Source organism: Neolamprologus multifasciatus, chromosome 17, assembly GCF_963576455.1.
Source record: "Neolamprologus multifasciatus chromosome 17, fNeoMul1.2, whole genome shotgun sequence".
Taxonomy (NCBI): Eukaryota; Metazoa; Chordata; class Actinopteri; order Cichliformes; family Cichlidae; genus Neolamprologus; species Neolamprologus multifasciatus.
The window spans coordinates 5,532,269-5,550,581 of NC_140455.1; the positions used below are offsets into that span (position 1 = coordinate 5,532,269).

Sequence of the window (18,313 nt, forward strand, 5' to 3'; positions counted from 1 at the left end):
CTCGGGCTGGCATCCCTGAAGGATTTATGAAAATATTCATACAATCATTTACACAGATATAAACAAAATTTTAATAAAGCCATGGAAAACTTTCAACATTATTTGTGCTTTTAACTTTCCTCCCCAGGAAATAAACTTCATTATGAGAGCTTTTAATCACACAAATGTCTGTGATCACCTTGTTAAGAGCCACTACTTAATTGAGCGGCTGAGCTTCAGTCAGTGCTGGGTTGCTGCATTACTGCAGTGAGTGAAATCACGGCTCCTTTTATTACCTGCCACAACACTTACCTGCTCTTTCTTGTTGTGCAGGAATCTGTGGATCAACGGTGTGGATACTGTGGTGAGCAATCAGAAATACTGAGTGAGTGTAAATATATTTATTCAGTAAAAGGACCAGATGTTACAATTATGAGGAAAAGCAGCCCAGAAACTTTACCAGCTGCACACATCGTTGTGTGCCTCAACTTTTGTTCTTTGACCTAAGATAATCTGCCATTTTTCCTTGATTAGGTTTAGAGATCTAATCTACATTATAATTTTATAATTTGGGACACATCGTCGGTAGTGGACCTTTGATTCATCGGTTGTTTCGGCCATTATCACCAGACACCCTCATCCAAGGAGGCCCTGCCAGGGTTGATCAGGGTTGTCACTGGTTTATGTTAAATTTTTATTTCTCTTCTTCTTTCTACTGTTTAGTTTTCTACAGTTTATTCTATCTATTCAATGCAACTGAGAAATACTTACCTCTTTAAAATTTATGGAGCCTCATTTCTTCAAAGGGACAGAAAAGGTCATAGAGATTTTAAGACAAGTAAGTAAGATAAGATAGGAGAGAGGAGAGCCCGAAGGGGGGCGCCCGATCTGGCTTCCCACACCTCCCCGCCGGATTGGTCTGTATGCTCTACCTCCCCACTGCCTCCCAGAAAAGGGAAGAAGGGCAGAGGGGAGAAGAGCAGAACTTCTTTTTCCTATTCTTTCATTCCTCCTTTTAGTTTCACCACTGTGAGGTTAACTGCACAGTCCCCAGGAGGCCCTGAGACAGCTGTATCAGTCAACCAGCAAAACTTCTAATGTTATGTTTTACCCTTTTGATGCCCCCTGTTGAGGCAGGCCCACCATAGGTCGATCAATCCTGGGCATGTGTATCACGGTTAGCTGACTGTCTTAGCTGCCCAAGTGATGTCAGCCCTTTTTAGCCATTCTAAGAAGTTCTGTGACTGATGTAGAAGATATTGTCTGATCAAAGTTCGGATTTAATGCTGACAGACAAAGAACTCCTCAGTTTAACTGAGCATTTATCGGCTGTACCAATACTGCTTCGCTTCCTCTCGTCATAAGTTACTGATACACTGGTTTTAGAGAGATTTTTTTAATTTAAATTGGACCTCTTCTGTTCATTTCCTGTTTCATATGTTCTTATTCTTGGACTCTCTAAAGTAACTTTGCATGATTCACAGCTTAAAACAATTCTTGTTTATGAGTAAACTTAAAATGTGCTGCTGAATTGGATTTTGTGGGGTTTCCTGTGGGACCTTTCTTTTTTGGCAGAGGTGTGATGAACCCTGCTCATTGTTTTAAACCTTCTCTAAAGTGTTTCAGATCTGGTGGGTGCAGCAGGGTTCATCAGTGCCAACTGGGCCTTTGGTTCCCAAATTATAAATCTTCCTGCATTGCTTTTTCTTTACTCTTTGTTGTTTGTTGCATTTACAAAACTTGCATACATCTCAGCATACGTGCATACCTTACATCATAGCTCCTATTGATTTGTGTAGCTCATTAAGTTCTGTTTCAGTAGTCTAATTTTGTTTATGAACCTTCCAAAGAACCTTCAAAATGCATCCCAAACAGTAAAGACATGCAGTTAGTTTAGTTTTATTATAAGTTTTATTATATATAAATACCCCCGAGAGAAGGAAGCATGTTGTTAAAGTAAATTATTTTAAATAACACCATCTGTTTGTTTGACATTATGTAAATATTAGTATTATATTACCTCTGTTATGACCATCTTGTTGGAATATTTAAATGAGTACCATAGAATGATCTTTGCTGAAGCAGAGACATTTTATTGAGTGCAGGTTTCTTTAACACAACACACAGAGGCATCGGACTGAAGCAAGGAAAGAAGAATAATCAGATGTAAGTTCAAACTTCAGTCTCAATTTACTGGCTTCACATTAAACTTACAGTATTTATTCCATATTTCTGCTGATTTTTAAAAGACTCAAAAACATTTTTAGAGTAGCTATTCCCCTCATGTGTAATGTATTTTTTTTACAGTGCAAAATAAACTGCATGTTTTCTTACTCATATATTACCTTACCTATATTACCCTATTATCTGTGAAAGTGGTGCAGTTATATTAACTTTGATGTTTTTTTATCTGTCTTTTAAATCTTAGTTTCATCAAACAGAGGAAATATGCACCGGAGGCTTTTTCTGCTCATTCTGATGGGTAAGTCGATCATTTTAACAGTAAAAACTGCAGATTTGCATCACTTCAGATTAGTGCAGGGTTTCTGTGAACTGCTCACAAAACTTGCCATCAGTAGATTTCTGAATGACCTGGGGGGTTTTTTTCTGTTTTTAGGTCAGTGTTCCTTGATTTTATGCCAGCACTATGAGTACTATTTTATTAAAGAGCCTAAAACTTGGGACGAAGCTCAGCGCTACTGTAGAGAAAGATATAAAGACCTGGCCACAGTGCCTAACATGACATATATGCAGACACTGTACACAGATTCTACAGAGAATCAAGGAAACGCCTGGATTGGGCTGTACAGAATCTCAGGAAAAGAAAACAGGAGCTGGCACTGGTCTCTGCCAGGAGTGGAGTTCAATGCTGAGGAGATGAAATGGAGTGGAAATGGACCTGATGATGCAGGCGGACATCTTGAGAACTGTGTAGTGATTGACAGCTCTGATGGGTTGATGGATTTTGGTTGTTCTCATGTTCACCCCTTTATCTGCTACAATGGTGAGAATTTTTGACAATAATTGTATTAATTAAACAAAGTGTTTATATTTAAACATATCTACAGCTCATCTCTAATGAAAATGAGAAGATGTGATAATTGGCTGCTGGTGTTTTAGCCCCTGTGTGCTATCCTGCTCATTTATATACCCGTCCTCCCACGGTGCTTTCTCTGCCTCTCATGTTATACCAGGACACTGTTCTTTGCTTTGCTGAACCATCTGATGGTGCCAAATGTCATTACACAAGATTTCATACCAGACCTTTGATCAGAAAACTGTTTCTCTGCCACACAGAGCAAAGTCATCCTGAGCATAATGTCACAGCTGTGGTTATTCCCATAATGTTGGTAGTTTTGTTTTGAAGGTTTTGAGCTATTTAAATTTCTGTCTTTTGAAAATCAATTTAAAGATACATTTAAAGATAGAAATGTACATTTCTTATGAGTCTTGTCTTTTTCTTTATTCCACAGAACAAAACAAATCACTACATTTCATTGAGTCTAAAAAGATATGGCGTGAGGCTCAGAGCTACTGCAGAGAGAACCACACAGACCTGGCCAGTGGAGCAAAGCAGTTAAACGAAACAGTCAGTAAATTTAACAGTTCTTATAAAACACAATCATGGATCGGCCTGTTCAGAGACACCTGGAGGTGGTCAGATGGGAGTAATTATTCTTACAGACACTGGAGAGATGTTGGTGAGTTACCTGAAGAGCTGTCTGAAACTGACAGCGGCACCAGGAAATGTGCGATGACTGAATTAAACAAAGAAGGAAAATGGAAAGCTGATGATTGTAACAACAGAAAATCTTTCTTCTGCTACGGTGATGGTGAGATTTACAAAGATTCATCTTTCACATCTGGTTTCTGTCAGTTTTCTCACTGAGGAATAAATGTTAAAGCTAAACTAATCTTTCTTAGTCTCATGGAAAAGCTTTACACAAAGAGGCTTGTATATGTTTCATCATCAAGTTAAATAATGCAAGCTGTTATGGAGATAGAGCTACACCCCAGACGCATAATGCAGCCTCCTTTCATTAGGAACCTGAGTTACAGGAGTCATAATAGTTTCTGAGTGTGGGTATCGCTACTGTTTCTAATAGGTTCTAGATTTACAGCTATAATGAGAAATAATTCTTGTTTCTAAATCCTCCTGATTAAAAGAAAATTAAATATAAAAAAGGCTCACTTAAATTTAAATAATAAGACTTTAATAAAGTAAATTGAAAATTCTAAACTGGAAAAACTTACAGCAGGAAAGTAAAAAAATGTGACAAACTGTCCAACACTTATTTTTATGAAATTTGTTTAGTTTTTTGTTTTCTTTTGTTTGTTCCTCATATATTTTTGTGTTTGAAGAAAATCTAGAAACCTGATTTCATTTAATTTGAACTGAACATGTGTTTGTTTGCAGAAAAGTTGATCCTGATCAATGAAAGCAAAAACTGGGAGGAGGCTGTAAATTACTGCAGAGAGCTCCATCGTGACCTGGTCTCCATCACAAGCCTTGAACAGCAGGAACTGGTGCAAGAGAAAGCCAAGAATGCCAACACATCCCACATCTGGCTGGGACTGCGCTACAGCTGTGCTCTTGATCTGTGGTTCTGGGTCAATGACCAGCTTGTCTGCTATGAGAACTGGGCAAATGACACAGACAATGGAGACTGTAACCTGGCTGTAGCCATGGAGACAAGAGGAAAATATAAATGGTTCAAGAAAAATGATGCAGAGATGTTTAGCTTCATCTGTTCTTTACCATAGGCTTTGAAACCATGCTAACTTAATTGTTTTAAATCTTATATTTCTAGTAAGTGTTGTAATCACACTTACTATATTTTTCCTTTATCCAGGCTAGAGATTGATGGGATGTAACAACAAGAAGCACTCTGAGTGCAAACCTCCACTCTGGACAGGATTTTTGTTTAATAGAATAACGCTGGATTTTGCATGTAATCATTTTCGTTTTTTTCTCTTTTTAAATGTACTAAGAAGTTTGTAGTGCAGTAAAAAAATAACATTTAAAAAAACTTGTCAGATCTTAACATTTAAACCTCAATTCATAAGCTTCAGTTGTAAATTTATCCGTCCATTCTCTTCTGCCTGTCCAGTTCAGGGTGGGAGGGGGCCTGGAGCCTATCCCAGGGTAAGACAGACTGATGACCATTCACACTCACATTCACAACTATGGGCAACTTAGAATCACCAATTAACCTAACCATACTGACTATATGTCTCTACCCAAGAACTTGTTGCTGTGAGCCAACAGTGGCAACCACACAGTGACTGTACTGCAGTAAATTCATTCATGGGATAAATTTATCGCTCCAGAAGTGTGTTCCTTTCTCTTATATATATACGCCGTTGTGTCCTATTTTAAATTTATCTATTTTGTGATACTTTTGAACTCTAATTGAAAGTGCTCCAAATAAACTACAACAATACTCTGGAAACTTGATATTTGCTGAATTATGCTACTTTATTGAAACTGCCAACTGTGTGAAATGTGAGAAAAAATAAAAAATAAGCAAGAAGAATGAGTTAATTCATTGGATACATTCACTGTTGCCAAATTCTTAACTCAGACTTTAAAGCCAGCATAAAATAGAAGTGCAGAAAAGTGACTAATGTCTTTGCAACCCTTTAATATTAACACAGCAGAGAGTCAAAAAATGTACATTTTTACTAGTAATGAACGCTGTCAGATGAATGTTAGGTATCATTTGAAAATAAATTAGCAAAGATCATTGTTTATTCTGAAGGAATAAGAAATTATGTTTCTTAAAAATCTGAAGTTTTAATTTTTTCTTTTCAAAATACATCTCAAAAAGTAAAAAATAACCCCCATTCGCCTATTTTAGTTTCATTATATGTAGTCCCATCAGAAATGACTGGTTTTGGGGGGGTGGTTGATCCAAAGTTCACCATCGTGTTTGCACTGCATTCAATGATATGATGCAAATATTGTTATTGTAGCACTGTTTGTATGATGATATCCACATGCACACAATAAAATCCTCTTTACTGGAGCAGAATGGAATATTTTACTGAGTGCAGACTTCATTAGCAAAGCACACAGAGACACATCATGAGTGTCTCTGTGCGCTCATCAGAGTTAAACCACACTGACATGTTTTTCGATGGACTGACTGAACATTTGTGTAAATGGTTCCTCTTCTGAGTAGAAAAAAGTGACCACTATGATATTATTGGGTTAAAAATATTTACCTCTTAAAAATTTCCAGCAACAGCTGTCAGCCATAATTTAACCGTTGACCGCCCATCCACACATTTTTAGTTTTCTGTGTATTCTCAAAAGAATTCCTGGAAAGAAATGTTTTACAATAATTTTAAATTATTATTGACGACACAAATAAACTCTGTCCAGCGTGTTGGATTGTAAACTTTCCATACGTCTTTAGTTACATGCTACTTTCTGCTACTACTAGCATTCAAACTATGTCAGCATCATTAAGAAGTTGTAGTTAAAATAGATATGAACACATCTAGAACACAGGAAAGTGTTCTAGATTTATGAGTATAAACGTAGATATCAGCATGAATTTAGTTTATCTTCTACACAAATACTTGTTGTTTAACTTGTTGGTCAGTTGTCAGAATGACCACAACCACAACCACAAAGAAAAACAAATCTCAAGTATTAAAAACATTCATTTAACTTAGTTTTTTACCATTGCTCTAACAGAAAGGATGTTTTTAGTTGTGTCTTTCAGCATGTCAAACAGCAGGTTTGGCCTCTTGTCTGTCCTGTTTTCCATTATATTATGTAAATATTGTTATTATATTTCCTGGTGTTTGGCCAGCTTAGACTTCTTGTTTGCATATTCAAATCCATTCAACAGAGTCTTCTTTGTTGGAGCAGGATGAGAAACTTTATTGAATGCAGCCTTCATTAACACATCAGAGACATCAGAGAGAAGCAAGGAAACACAAATAATCAAATATACATTAAAACTGTGTGTTGCTTTTCAAAATTTATAATATATAGGTTGAAGTTTAAAGTAGTTTTTCTTTCTTTCATTGTTCAATTTTTTTTTCCATATAGTTTCCACAGAGTAAGAGCATTGCAATAAGTCAGTGGTTGTTGAAGCATTTATTTGTCTAATCTTCTTTGTTTATTCTTAGCTGCATTATTTTAATCTATAATGTTTGTTCTTTTTTGTTTACAGTTTCCATATTTCTGTCATGGTCCTGCATCGGTGACCCAGTGTTTTGTGTTGTTTATTATTAATAGTCTTTGCTTTTGTCTTATTTAGAATCTCTAGTCTTTGGTTTCAGTGTTATTTAGACTGCTTAGTCCTTTGGTTTCTGTCTCTGTGTCCCACGTTTGCTGTGCCCCTTGTCAACTCTACGTCTGTGTGTTAGTTTCCTGACATAAAGCTGCTGGTCATGATATCAGTTTGGTTATCTGGTGAGAAGGAAACATGAAGATGAAACCAGGAGATGTCCTTACTGAATCATCAGAGCTGAACAGGTGATGGAGAAACAGGTTTACCTTTTAGGTGACATGAATGAGTTGAAGGGAAGTTATGAACTGTTTCTGAGAAATAACACCAGGATCCTTTTCTAAGTAGCTGACAGCTGGTAACTGTGCAGGGGCGGGTCTAGTAAAGTTTTGCCAGGGGGCCAGGTAGAGCATTAACAGGGAAAGGGGGGCACAAAGAAATACTTTTTTTTCTTATTCTCATTTAAAATGTCTAGCTTTTAATAAGTAATTATCTGAATCTTACAACGAAAGTTTTCATCTGATGTAAAATGTATAGAAATCCATTATTGTATGTTGTAAATATTAACCCTAGTAAGTTATAGAACTTTTTCCTCTGGGAAGGTACCTTCTGTGCAGTCTGCAATTCTGTTTTAAAAAGATGTTGTATCTATTTAATTACTGGAGAAAAATAATAGATTTCTGTGCATTTGTTTTACACATGAATTAAATTAAAGTCGATTATGTCAATTAACCATCTTGAGGCGAAGGGTGGGGGCGTGGTTTACTTTTTGTTTTTATGTATATGTAATTATTGATTAGGTTGTTTTATATTTTTGCTAAGTACTGTTTAGAATACCAGAATACGCAGGATGCACTCTCCAACTGGTGGGCAGGATGTTACATCTTTGCAGGAGGTCACCTCTCTCCAGGGTGGGGCGGTGGTTGATCGCCCACGGCGGGTGGGCTGCCGTGGGCACATCACTGCAACCCCCTCTGACCTGGGTGACCCCTCGTCTGGGGTTCTCCTCAGCTCTTCCCAGGAGGGTGGCACGGTTGCCCCTTTGGTGGTCCTCCTTGGGTCCTCGTACTCTGGGTCCTGGATCTCCTCCATACCTGCTTCATGCCCTGGGGGACGGGGCTATGGCTCCCCACACTCCCTAGCAGATTGTTACATGGAGAAACCTTTTGAATACAAGCGTGTGGATCCGCACAGGTGTACACATGGTTGTTCACACACACAAACTACACCTTTGTGGCTGCTACCTCAGAGCACATTGTGCGCTGTCGATCTTGCGTACTGCACAATAACATTTAATATTTAGTATCTACTGTTAGCTAGTTTATTGTGATGGTGTTGTATTTATTATGTTGCTCTTTTTTGTTTTCTCTTCTTTTCTTTTTTCTTCATACAGGTGATCCAGGTGTTTTTTTTTAATTTTTTGTTTGTTTGTTTTGCTTTTTTTCTCTCTCCCCTCTATTTTGTTTTTCTCTGCCTCTCTTTGGTAAATGGTAAATGGACTTGTTCTTATATAGCACTTTTCTACTCTGTCTGAGCACTCAAAGCGCTTTATACAACTAATTCATTCACCCAATCACACCCATTCACACAAGCACTTTTTTCTGACCTAGTCTACCATTCATACACATTCACACTCCGATGGTTGCATCGGAGAGCAACGTGGGGTTAGTATCTTGCCCAAGGATATTTGGCATGCAGACTGGAGCAGCCTGGGATCGAACCACCGACCTTCTGGTTAGTGGCTGACCTGCTCTGCCACCTGAGCTACAGCCACCCTTTCTTTCATTCTTTCTTTCTCCCTGTTCTATCCCCCAGTCATGTCTGTCCCGTCTGTAACAACTGAAAATAAAATAAAATAAATACACAAAAAAAACCCAAACAAAAAAAAAAAAACATCGAGCTTGCCAATAATTGGAGCTTAATATTTCCTTTGCTTTAAAGTTCTTCATCATTAGAGACAAAAAAAGATATTACTCTGATTTATTTGTTTATTGTGTCTGATTGAGAGATACTTACATGCACACATTAGTAGCCTTTAGATTTATAGCCAGGTAGATGAATAATAGTCATAATATTAACTTTGTACCCAAACATAATTCAGCAGTGCAGTACAATTTTCAAATAGTTGAATCATAATTACATTACATCGCATTGTTATTGTTTTCAATAAAAATGTTTGTTTTAACAACAGAAATTCGCTAAAACTCTTTATTGTGACAGAAAGTAAGAGAAAGGGAAATACGTAAGTACATGAGGTGCATCTATTTTAATTTCGGACTTTTTGGTTACAATTACCTTCCAGTGGCTCCAGGTTGTGCAGTCACGGGATTTTGAGATAGCACAGTAGAGCTATTCTGACTCATATGTGTGTATTTATTAATATTTTAATAGGGATAAATCCCTTCATTATACTTCTTTATCCTCCAATCCAAACTATAGCAATTTAAATAACTTTGAAACTGAAAAATAATAAATTAAAAAAGAACTTTTTGGATAAATATCATTACTTATAATATTTAAACTTATATACTTAAACAACATAAGTTGCGATGTAAAATTTTAATTTGTCGTACCTGATGTAGATGGAAGTGTTGTTGTCGCTTCTTAGGCTGTGAGAGAATTAAACAGTGTACTCTGAGGAGCGGTACTTAAAGCAAATTTCCTCAGTTATCAACTATCATCAACAAAAACTGTTGACATAAGTCAATATATAGTGAAACAAAAAGCTGTCAAAAATATTTCTATGGAACTCAAACAAATGAAGCTGGGTCATTCATTTTGTTCTCACCTTACACACCTTTAAAAATGTGTTACTGTTGTGTTGCCAAAGTCTGTCCGTGAGCACACAAGACAGTGAGAGACCACTGCTGCAGTGCTCAGAACCATGATGGCCCCAATGCTGGGGGCAATGTGCATGTGCTTTTGCAAAAACTGTACAAGGGGGAATTGTTGTATACTTTAAAGTTATGCATAACTTGCAAAAAAATCCAAAATACTGGCTTGACACTTGTGAGGAATTAGAAATTATTTTACTGCTATTGTTAATAATTATCATCATTACCATTGCATTAATAATACAATCTACAGTATTGATATTGTATTCAGATGTTTAAACATATTGGTACCCAATTAGCCTTTATTACAGGTGCAGTTATAACCACTCTAAACTGTTGAGTTGAATCTATAATCTTAAATGCTTTTGAATATTTGTTATAATCTTAAATGTGTATGTGCTGGCCTTCTGTGGAAAAGGTTACAAGTTGAAACTGAGTGCAGTTCATGCTGACACAAACACACAGTAGACTTTATCTCATTTATAGGTGAGAGGTTAATCATGTTTGCTTGTAGCTCTAAAATTGTCTCTGTAAAAGAGGAATAGTTTCTTGCTGTCTCTGCAAAAAGAGGAACAGTTTGGTTTTCCAGACGGGAAGTGAAAGTCAGATGACAGGAAGCATCTGCTGTTGAGACGGAGACAATGTTATTTTTAAACTGTCTTAAGTCATTGTGGTTTTGAAACCTATGTATGAACTGTATCTGAGTGATGTCAAGGGGCGTCAGTAAATTTAAGCCCTGAAAGGTATAAAACACCTGCTTATGCTCTGTAAGTTGGGGATCGGCGCTGTCTGCGGACAGTGGGCGATCTTCCCACGCGTGTGCATTAAAATCATCGTTTGACTCCACCCGGCCGGACCAGTGTTGTTATTATGGAAGTTTATTACCTCCTCTACCCCTCCTCAATATTTGAACCCAACATTTTGGGAGGCTCGTCCGGTTATTGAGGAGGGAGAGTGAGTTGGAGGTGTAGACAGAGAAATCCGGGGTCCGAGGTGGTCAGACGGGCAGGCACGAATATCAGTGGTCAAAGTGAGTGGGCATAAGCCGGCTTATCCAAAGGTAAGGCACTACCTGTTGAATGATTTCCAAAGCGTGCCAAATTGGACATGAAAGAATTTAAGTCTACTCACTGAAATTACTGGTGAATGTCTGTTTTGATTTTGGTGAAGGTCTATAAGTAAAAGTGAGTTCGAGTCTCACTAGGATTTAAGGAATTTTATGGGTTCGAGTCCCAAGGAAAAGGAAAACAGTGAAAGTGAGTTCGAGTCTCACGTAGGATTTAGGGAATTTGGTCATTTTATGGGTTCGAGTCCCAAATTGGTCAGACAGGTTGGACCTGCTTCAGTCTTACACTTTTTTGGGTGTGGACTGTTGTTTAAAGTATTATAAATTTTTGAAGGACGGTGGTTCGAGTCCACTAGGAGGCGCAGTGCTCAGAGGTAACGCTTGCCAAGGCCAGGGACGCCTAGGCCTTGTCCTCTTAGAGGGATAGTCAGTTGGTCACTGTGGAGCTTGGGGCACTCCAGAATAACTAGTGGTTGGACCACTTTACCGTTTGGAACGGTATCTGCGCTTTTTTGGCCAGCAGAAGTTGGACTTCGGGCGTGTAACTTTAACTTAAAACTTCGGGGAAGCCTTGGCTGTGACAGGCCAGAAATAGAGCTTCAGGCAAAGTTTGGGTTGGTTGACGCTTTTAAATTGACGTAGGGATTTTAGAGATTAGGCCAGAAACAGTTCGAGTCTGAGACTGGAGAAGTGGTCGCAAAAAACTTATAAAAGTTTATACGCAGGGCGGTTAGGTTAAATTTTCCGAAATTGTGTAGGTGCTAAAAGGCCTAAAAATCTGTGCAGTTGTAAATATAAGGCGTCGCTTGTAATATAGAATAAGAGATCTCTGTGTGAAAGAAGGTTGAGTCTGTGCTGGAGCTATTCTTAGACTGTGTGTGTGTGAATGCAAATGAGGAGCGGTGACGCGCATGGAGATTGTTGCTTTTGGTTTAGAGTGTTATTGAGCTTTATAACTATTGTTTGCAAATATTGCTAAATGCCTGTAACTAAGATGCTGGTTTTGCTCATTACGAGAGTATAAATAGAGTTTGAATGGATTTCTGTGAATGTGTGATCTATGACTAAGTTTTGATATAAATAGATTGAGTGCATTGTACATGCTTAAGACTAACATATTACTTTCAGTAGTAACCTTTCTCCAGCAATAACTGCTGGTGTGTTTTTTTTAATTTCTTGTGTGTGCTGTGAGAATTAATAGAGGTTTCAATTGTTTTTTTTTGTTTTTTTTTTGACTTGCTCTTTCTGATTATGAAAGGCATGTCTAAAATACTCTTAAGAAAGCGTACTTTGAGTTATATTCCTCAACTCCTGGCACAGGTTAAGTGTTTGAATGCTGTGAGAAGCAGGTTTTGAGTGATTGGGTGTGATTTATACAAAATAATAAGTAAGAAAAACACTAGGAAAGTGGATAGTAGAGTGAGTGAAAAAGTGGAAGTGTGAGAGAAAAGACGGTGTGTGTGAGACGATTCCTGATGTCTGAAAGAGCTCTGTGGAGCACGCTGAAGACTGATGTGAATGCTGACAAATGCAAAGAATTTAGTATAGTTAAAAGTATGTGCGTGAAATAAGGGTGCATTGTTTTTAGATCAAGACTTAGTAGAACTAAAGAGTTTGATTAGGCTGTAAAATAGGAAAGAGGAACAGAAAATAGCAGATGTGTGTGTGAAAGGAACTGCATGCCCATAAAAGGAACTGACTGTGACAAGTGAGCACTCAGAGAGAGAAACAGACGAGTTAAACTCTAGGCACATGAAGCAAATGGAGGTTTTAAGAAAAGAAATGAAAAGGATATTAATTGTATGCTTTAGCGTGTCAACAAAGAGGTGGACTTCTCTCAACCTGGAACCTTGAGTACAGCGGCAAAACCATAGATTAACAGAATTCGGAGGAAAACAGGCCAGGTTTTGGGTTTAAATTTTATAGCTTGACCTCTCACTTTGTCCCCATCCTGAGAAGAAGCTCAAAGGATCGTTAATCTCCTGATGAAGACCGACAGAACATCGTGGACTTGAAGAATTAACAGCAGGCAAAAGACAGTGCAACTGAACCAATTAATACTGACGACGACTGATGACACCAGAACCATGTAAGAAAGCACGTGATGCAACATGTACTCTGAATTACAGGCTGGGCAGTTGAACAGTGGGCTAAAGAGCTGTGGGAAAGCACTGGACACTGATTTTCAGATTTGCCATGCTTGGAGCAATCTTGAAAGAGACGACTGAAAGTATCAACAGAGAAGCAGAAACCACGTGATGAAAACATGCACGGTGAACTGCAGGCTGGTAAGAGCAGGGTGACATCACTGTCTGAAGGCACTAAATGTGATATTTTGCCAGGCTGGGACTTGATCTAAAAGGAAAATACTGAAAAGATAAACGGAGAAGAAACAGAGAAGAAGCAAGCAGTTGACTTGGGACTAAAGTTGCTGGAGATTTCAAGACAACACAGGACACTGTGAAGAGAAGGACGGAGACCAGTGAGAGGTGAAGCCCAGACGAGTTCGACTGCGAGAATACAGGGTATAATTGGGTTGAAATTGAAGCCTGAACTCATGATGGTTTAGAGATGTCCCCCAGATCACAACAAAGAGGTAAACAGAAAATAGAAAACACACATACACAAATTGTTACATGTGAAATTGTTTTTGGAAAGAATCAGAAGTGAGATAGTTTGAATGCAGAACTCAGTGAAAAGATGCATGAATTAAACCTGACGATAACATACATACGCAATGAAGAAGCAGCTTACACTTCATGAACATGAATACATATGCAATGAAGAACATGCTTACATACATGACATAAGTTGGTATTTCTGACTAGAGAGAAAAAACGGGTAGTTTAAGCACTCATGATAATAATGAAAATGTCTCAGTTGTGTTATTTTCAGGGGCAAAGCAGACCTGGATCAATTTTCCACATGCAGCGGTCGGAAGAAAGTTATAGGTTAACATCACTGGACATGTTAAGGCAAGTTTCTGGTTGAATTGTTCACAGCGCCTGAGTCCATGAACCTCACAAGCAAGCTCTGACCTGTGGCTGAGGACCAGGGATGCTGTTATTTCAGGTGGGAAATCAAAATTTGGGTTAGCAATTTGGGAAAGAGAAAACTGACTGCTTAAGTGGAGAATTGTGAAGGAGTCGGAAACACTGCAAAAAGCAACATATGCAAAATCACATACACAAGCAGAAAATGCATTAACCTTACGAGGACAAGCTCATGAAGATTAATGCATAGACATTGATTAAACCAGGCTAAGAACATAAACATACGCAATGAAAATCAGCTTGCTACTTGTATGAGTGTTAAAATGGTGTGAATGTTTGATAAAATACACTTAGAGCTTGAAGATGAGGAATAACTCAAAGAAGCTATATGACAGAGGGAGTGAGCTATGGAAAAAAGAAAAGAAAAGGGATTAAAGTAGTTTTTATAAGAGTGACTTGGGAGTGCTCTTGTATTGATTGATCAAAGCAAGTGATTAGTATAGAAAAAATGAAAGTAATTCAATAAGGTGGTAATGTTTAAACATGTATTTCTCTTGTTACGGCAACTTTTGGAGATATGACTCAGTATGCAAATTAGCTGGAGTGAGTGGTGACGAGGAAGCTTCCTGTGTGTGTGTGTGACTGAGGCTTTAAATTGAGGAAACAGAGCAGTGACTGCTGCTCTTTATACTTGATGAAATATAATGGTAAAGTAATGGGGTTGGTTGTATTGGGTTTATATCTTATGCTGAATCTAAGTATGTTAAAGTGCATAAAGGGGGTGATTATTGTGTGCAAATTGTGTGGTTCTAAAGAGATTTTCGGCGTATTGAGGAGGTGAAATTATGTCAGTTGACCTGGGAGTGCCAGGACTCTGGTGGCAAAACTTTTAAGATTTTGAGGTTGTTGTGGTGATGGGTTGATTCGGTCAGTTAGGTTTGGGTTGTTTTTGTTTTTTATTTTTAATAGAGGGAGTTTTAGTAAACATGGACATGTCTAAAAGGGGCCCATTATTTTTGTAACAGTGCACTTAGAGAAAACCTGTCAGGTGTTTTTTTTGTTTTGTTTTGTGTTTTGATGAGCTAATAATCAGCTCTCTTTTTCTCATTTTTGTTCTAAGCAGGCCTGCAACGGTGAATAACAGCGCTGACAAATTCTCAGGAGAACAAATATAAGGTGGGCTTTCCAAATTACAACTGGCTGAGGAGAAGGCTAACTGTGGGGACCTAATCGGGTCGTAAGTCCCTGTCTAAAAGGATTGTAGCAATTCAATCCAGTCCAAAAGCATAAGGAACTATTTTCTTAAAAAGAAAATAAGACAAATGAATGAGCTCATTTTGCTGAGATTGGAGAATCTGATTACTTGCGCGGGAGTCTCCACTATCAGCAAAAACCTGGTGTGAATGCATGTGAGTGGATTTGTGTGAATGGATCAAAGTTGGGATGACTAACTTTTTTAATTTCTAAGCTTGGGTGAAGCATTTTTAGTTGAGCATTTTAGTTTGACACATTATATGTGTCAAAAAAGGGGGGAATTTAAGGTTTAATTTGAAATAGGTTTTAGGATCATTTTATGACTTTTGGGGCTTTTGATAATCTAGATATGGTAAAACTGAAGCAGAAATTGTTATTGTTATGTTAAGGTTAGAGGATTAAAGTGAACTGAATCCTGTTTAGAAGATAAAATGCTGGTGTTTATAAAAGCAGTGTACAAAACTTAAAGGGACACTTTGAATAAAAGATATGCTATGGGGAAACTAGTGAAGATTGTAGGAGTAGAAAATGTTTGATTTCTTTTTTGATTTCTAGAAGAAGTGGTTATAATGTAGGCTTACACAGGCAGATATTACATAGATTTATTTTTAGAATAGAGGAGAGAGCTTATACGTAGAAATGATTTTTACACATTGCATTTTGTGCTAATTAAAGAGTTGTGGCTCAGTCTATTGAAGGTCAAAAGCTTTGTTTGGCGCGAATGTCCAGGCAATTTATTGTGAAAAGAGGCTTAGAGCATAAAGGGCGCACATGCTTACAAACACATAGAATCCATAAACCTGAAATTCATTTAGCTTATAACTGAATCTGGCTGAAAGAGGAGAAACTTGTTGATATAATTCGTGCCATTAACAAAAGGGGGCCACTGTAGAAGTTAACTCTAGTTTATAGAGGAGCAAAATGAGATAAAGATGCTATATCAACAACAGGTCATGACAGAGGAAATGTGAGTTTTAAAATGAAGTTAGTGTTAACACACAGGGGTTGTTTTTAGGCAGCATTTAGCTATGATGAAATTTATGCATGAGTAATTGCTTATATACTTAAACTTAATTGATTAAAATGGTTGTTTTGTCTTTGATCTTTTAGTAGAATAGGCGCTTATAATGATTTTCTTGTGATTTTTTGTGAAAGGTGACTTTTAGGGTAGAGTGGAGGCACTTGCAGCAGCGACAGTTTTGTGTACAGGATGTTGATGATTAGATAGGGGAAAATAGAGCGAGCAACAGGAAACATATGTAGGGCCGTGAAAGCAACGCTTTAAGAGTGTTAAAATGATGATTACTATGATGAGTAACGTTGAAGAATATGTATAAATAATAGTTAATAAGTCAAAACATAATTAGGATCATGCTTTTGATTAAAGAGTCCCAGATATAATAAGTTGAACCAAGTTTGAATAAAGAGAACAATTGATGAACGTGATAAGTTAGGGAGGCGTAGGAAAAGGTGTTTTGTTCCTTTGCAGGACATCTCGGCGACCACAGGGGGTGAGGATCCTGGAGGCCCGAGACCTGAAGGACCACAAGAGAGGGACCCAGAAAAACCTAATCTCATGCATGGACTGTTCTTAAGGGGGAGGCGGTTGTCTGATTTGCTGAGCCACAAGACTGCTAGAGAGGGTCAGAGCAATGACACAAATAAGTGTGGTGACCCTATTTTTAAGGAAAAAGGGTCACCAAGAGAGGGAATGTGAGGAATTAGAAATTATTTTACTGCTATTGTTAATAATTATCATCATTACCATTGCATTAATAATACAATCTACAGTATTGATATTGTATTCAGATGTTTAAACATATTGGTACCCAATTAGCCTTTATTACAGGTGCAGTTATAACCACTCTAAACTGTTGAGTTGAATCTATAATCTTAAATGCTTTTGAATAGGGATGGGTACCGGTATCCGGTGCCATCATGGCACCGGTTCTGACATAAACGGTAGTAACCAGACCGAAAAGCAGCCCGCATTTCGGTGCTTTATTTCGGTGCTTTTTTTTCCTGAGCTGTGGTACACTTTCTTCTTCCTTACATTTCTATTGGCGGTTGGCAAACAACTGAAAGGTGCATTACCGCCACCAACTGGTATGGAATGATACACTTTAGATTCTAGCCAATCATTTTACGTTTCGAGGATAGTAGGCGGGTCCAGGTACGTACGTTCTTTTAGAGCAGAGCTACAGATTAAAAATGCCCAAGGCAAAGCGGTCAAAAGTCTGGCTGTACTTCACAGCAAAAGATGCAAACTCAGCAGCTGCAACAAGTGCTTTAAGCTGATACTGTCAAAGGAGGTCACACTTTAAATCCGATGAACCTAGCCCTGCCAGTGTAGCAGAAATGATGATGGCAGCAGCAGCCGTTCTTCTCTGCGTGAGTAGCTTAATGTTGTTCGTGTGTAATTTACGTTGAGTAGGCTAACCGCGTTATTAAATTAATGCATGTAACGTGAACTAGCAAACATCATCATAGCTACATGCAGCTGTCTTCTTGTTTGATGGCAGATACTCCCTTCACCCTGGACAAAAAGGCTAAAATGACCAAAGAAAAAGTGGAAACAGTTAAACATGAGAGGTTTTTGGACAAAGTTTGTGTTTTTTCCATTGTTTAAGCTGCTTCCAGCCAAGAGTGATACCATATATGCCCCATAGCTGCAGAAAAGGCTAACATTGTTATCTTTTTACAAAAAAACAGCTGAACATGAGAGGTTTTTGGACCATTTTTGTGTTTTCCATTCTTTAAGCACCGGTTTGGGCACCGTTTAAGCACCGGCACCGTTTCAAAAGTACCGGTTTGGCACCGGTATCGGATAAAACCTAAACGATACCCATCCCTACTTTTGAATATTTGTTATAATCTTAAATGTGTATGTGCTGGCCTTCTGTGGAAAAGGTTACAAGTTGAAACTGAGTGCAGTTCATG

General features: G+C 38.0%; 1 protein-coding gene and 1 long non-coding RNA gene across 2 annotated transcripts; both read left to right on the forward strand.

Annotated features, from left to right (window-relative positions):
• The first annotated feature begins 1,467 nt into the window (after positions 1-1,467).
• On the forward strand, positions 1,468-6,478 carry LOC146498816 (macrophage mannose receptor 1-like). Its single transcript, XM_085136796.1, has 5 exons — positions 1,468-2,145; positions 2,408-2,461; positions 2,597-2,983; positions 3,453-3,812; positions 4,397-6,478. Exons 2-5 carry the CDS (start codon positions 2,428-2,430, stop codon positions 4,741-4,743), a joined length of 1,128 nt encoding a protein of 375 aa, XP_084992922.1. The 5' UTR covers positions 1,468-2,145; positions 2,408-2,427; the 3' UTR covers positions 4,744-6,478.
• A 3,745-nt stretch (positions 6,479-10,223) lies between these two features.
• On the forward strand, positions 10,224-18,095 carry LOC146498817 (uncharacterized). The gene is made up of 2 exons (XR_014870338.1): positions 10,224-13,722; positions 15,240-18,095. It is a non-coding gene; the product is annotated as an uncharacterized LOC146498817 (long non-coding RNA).
• Positions 18,096-18,313: the final 218 nt, after the last annotated feature.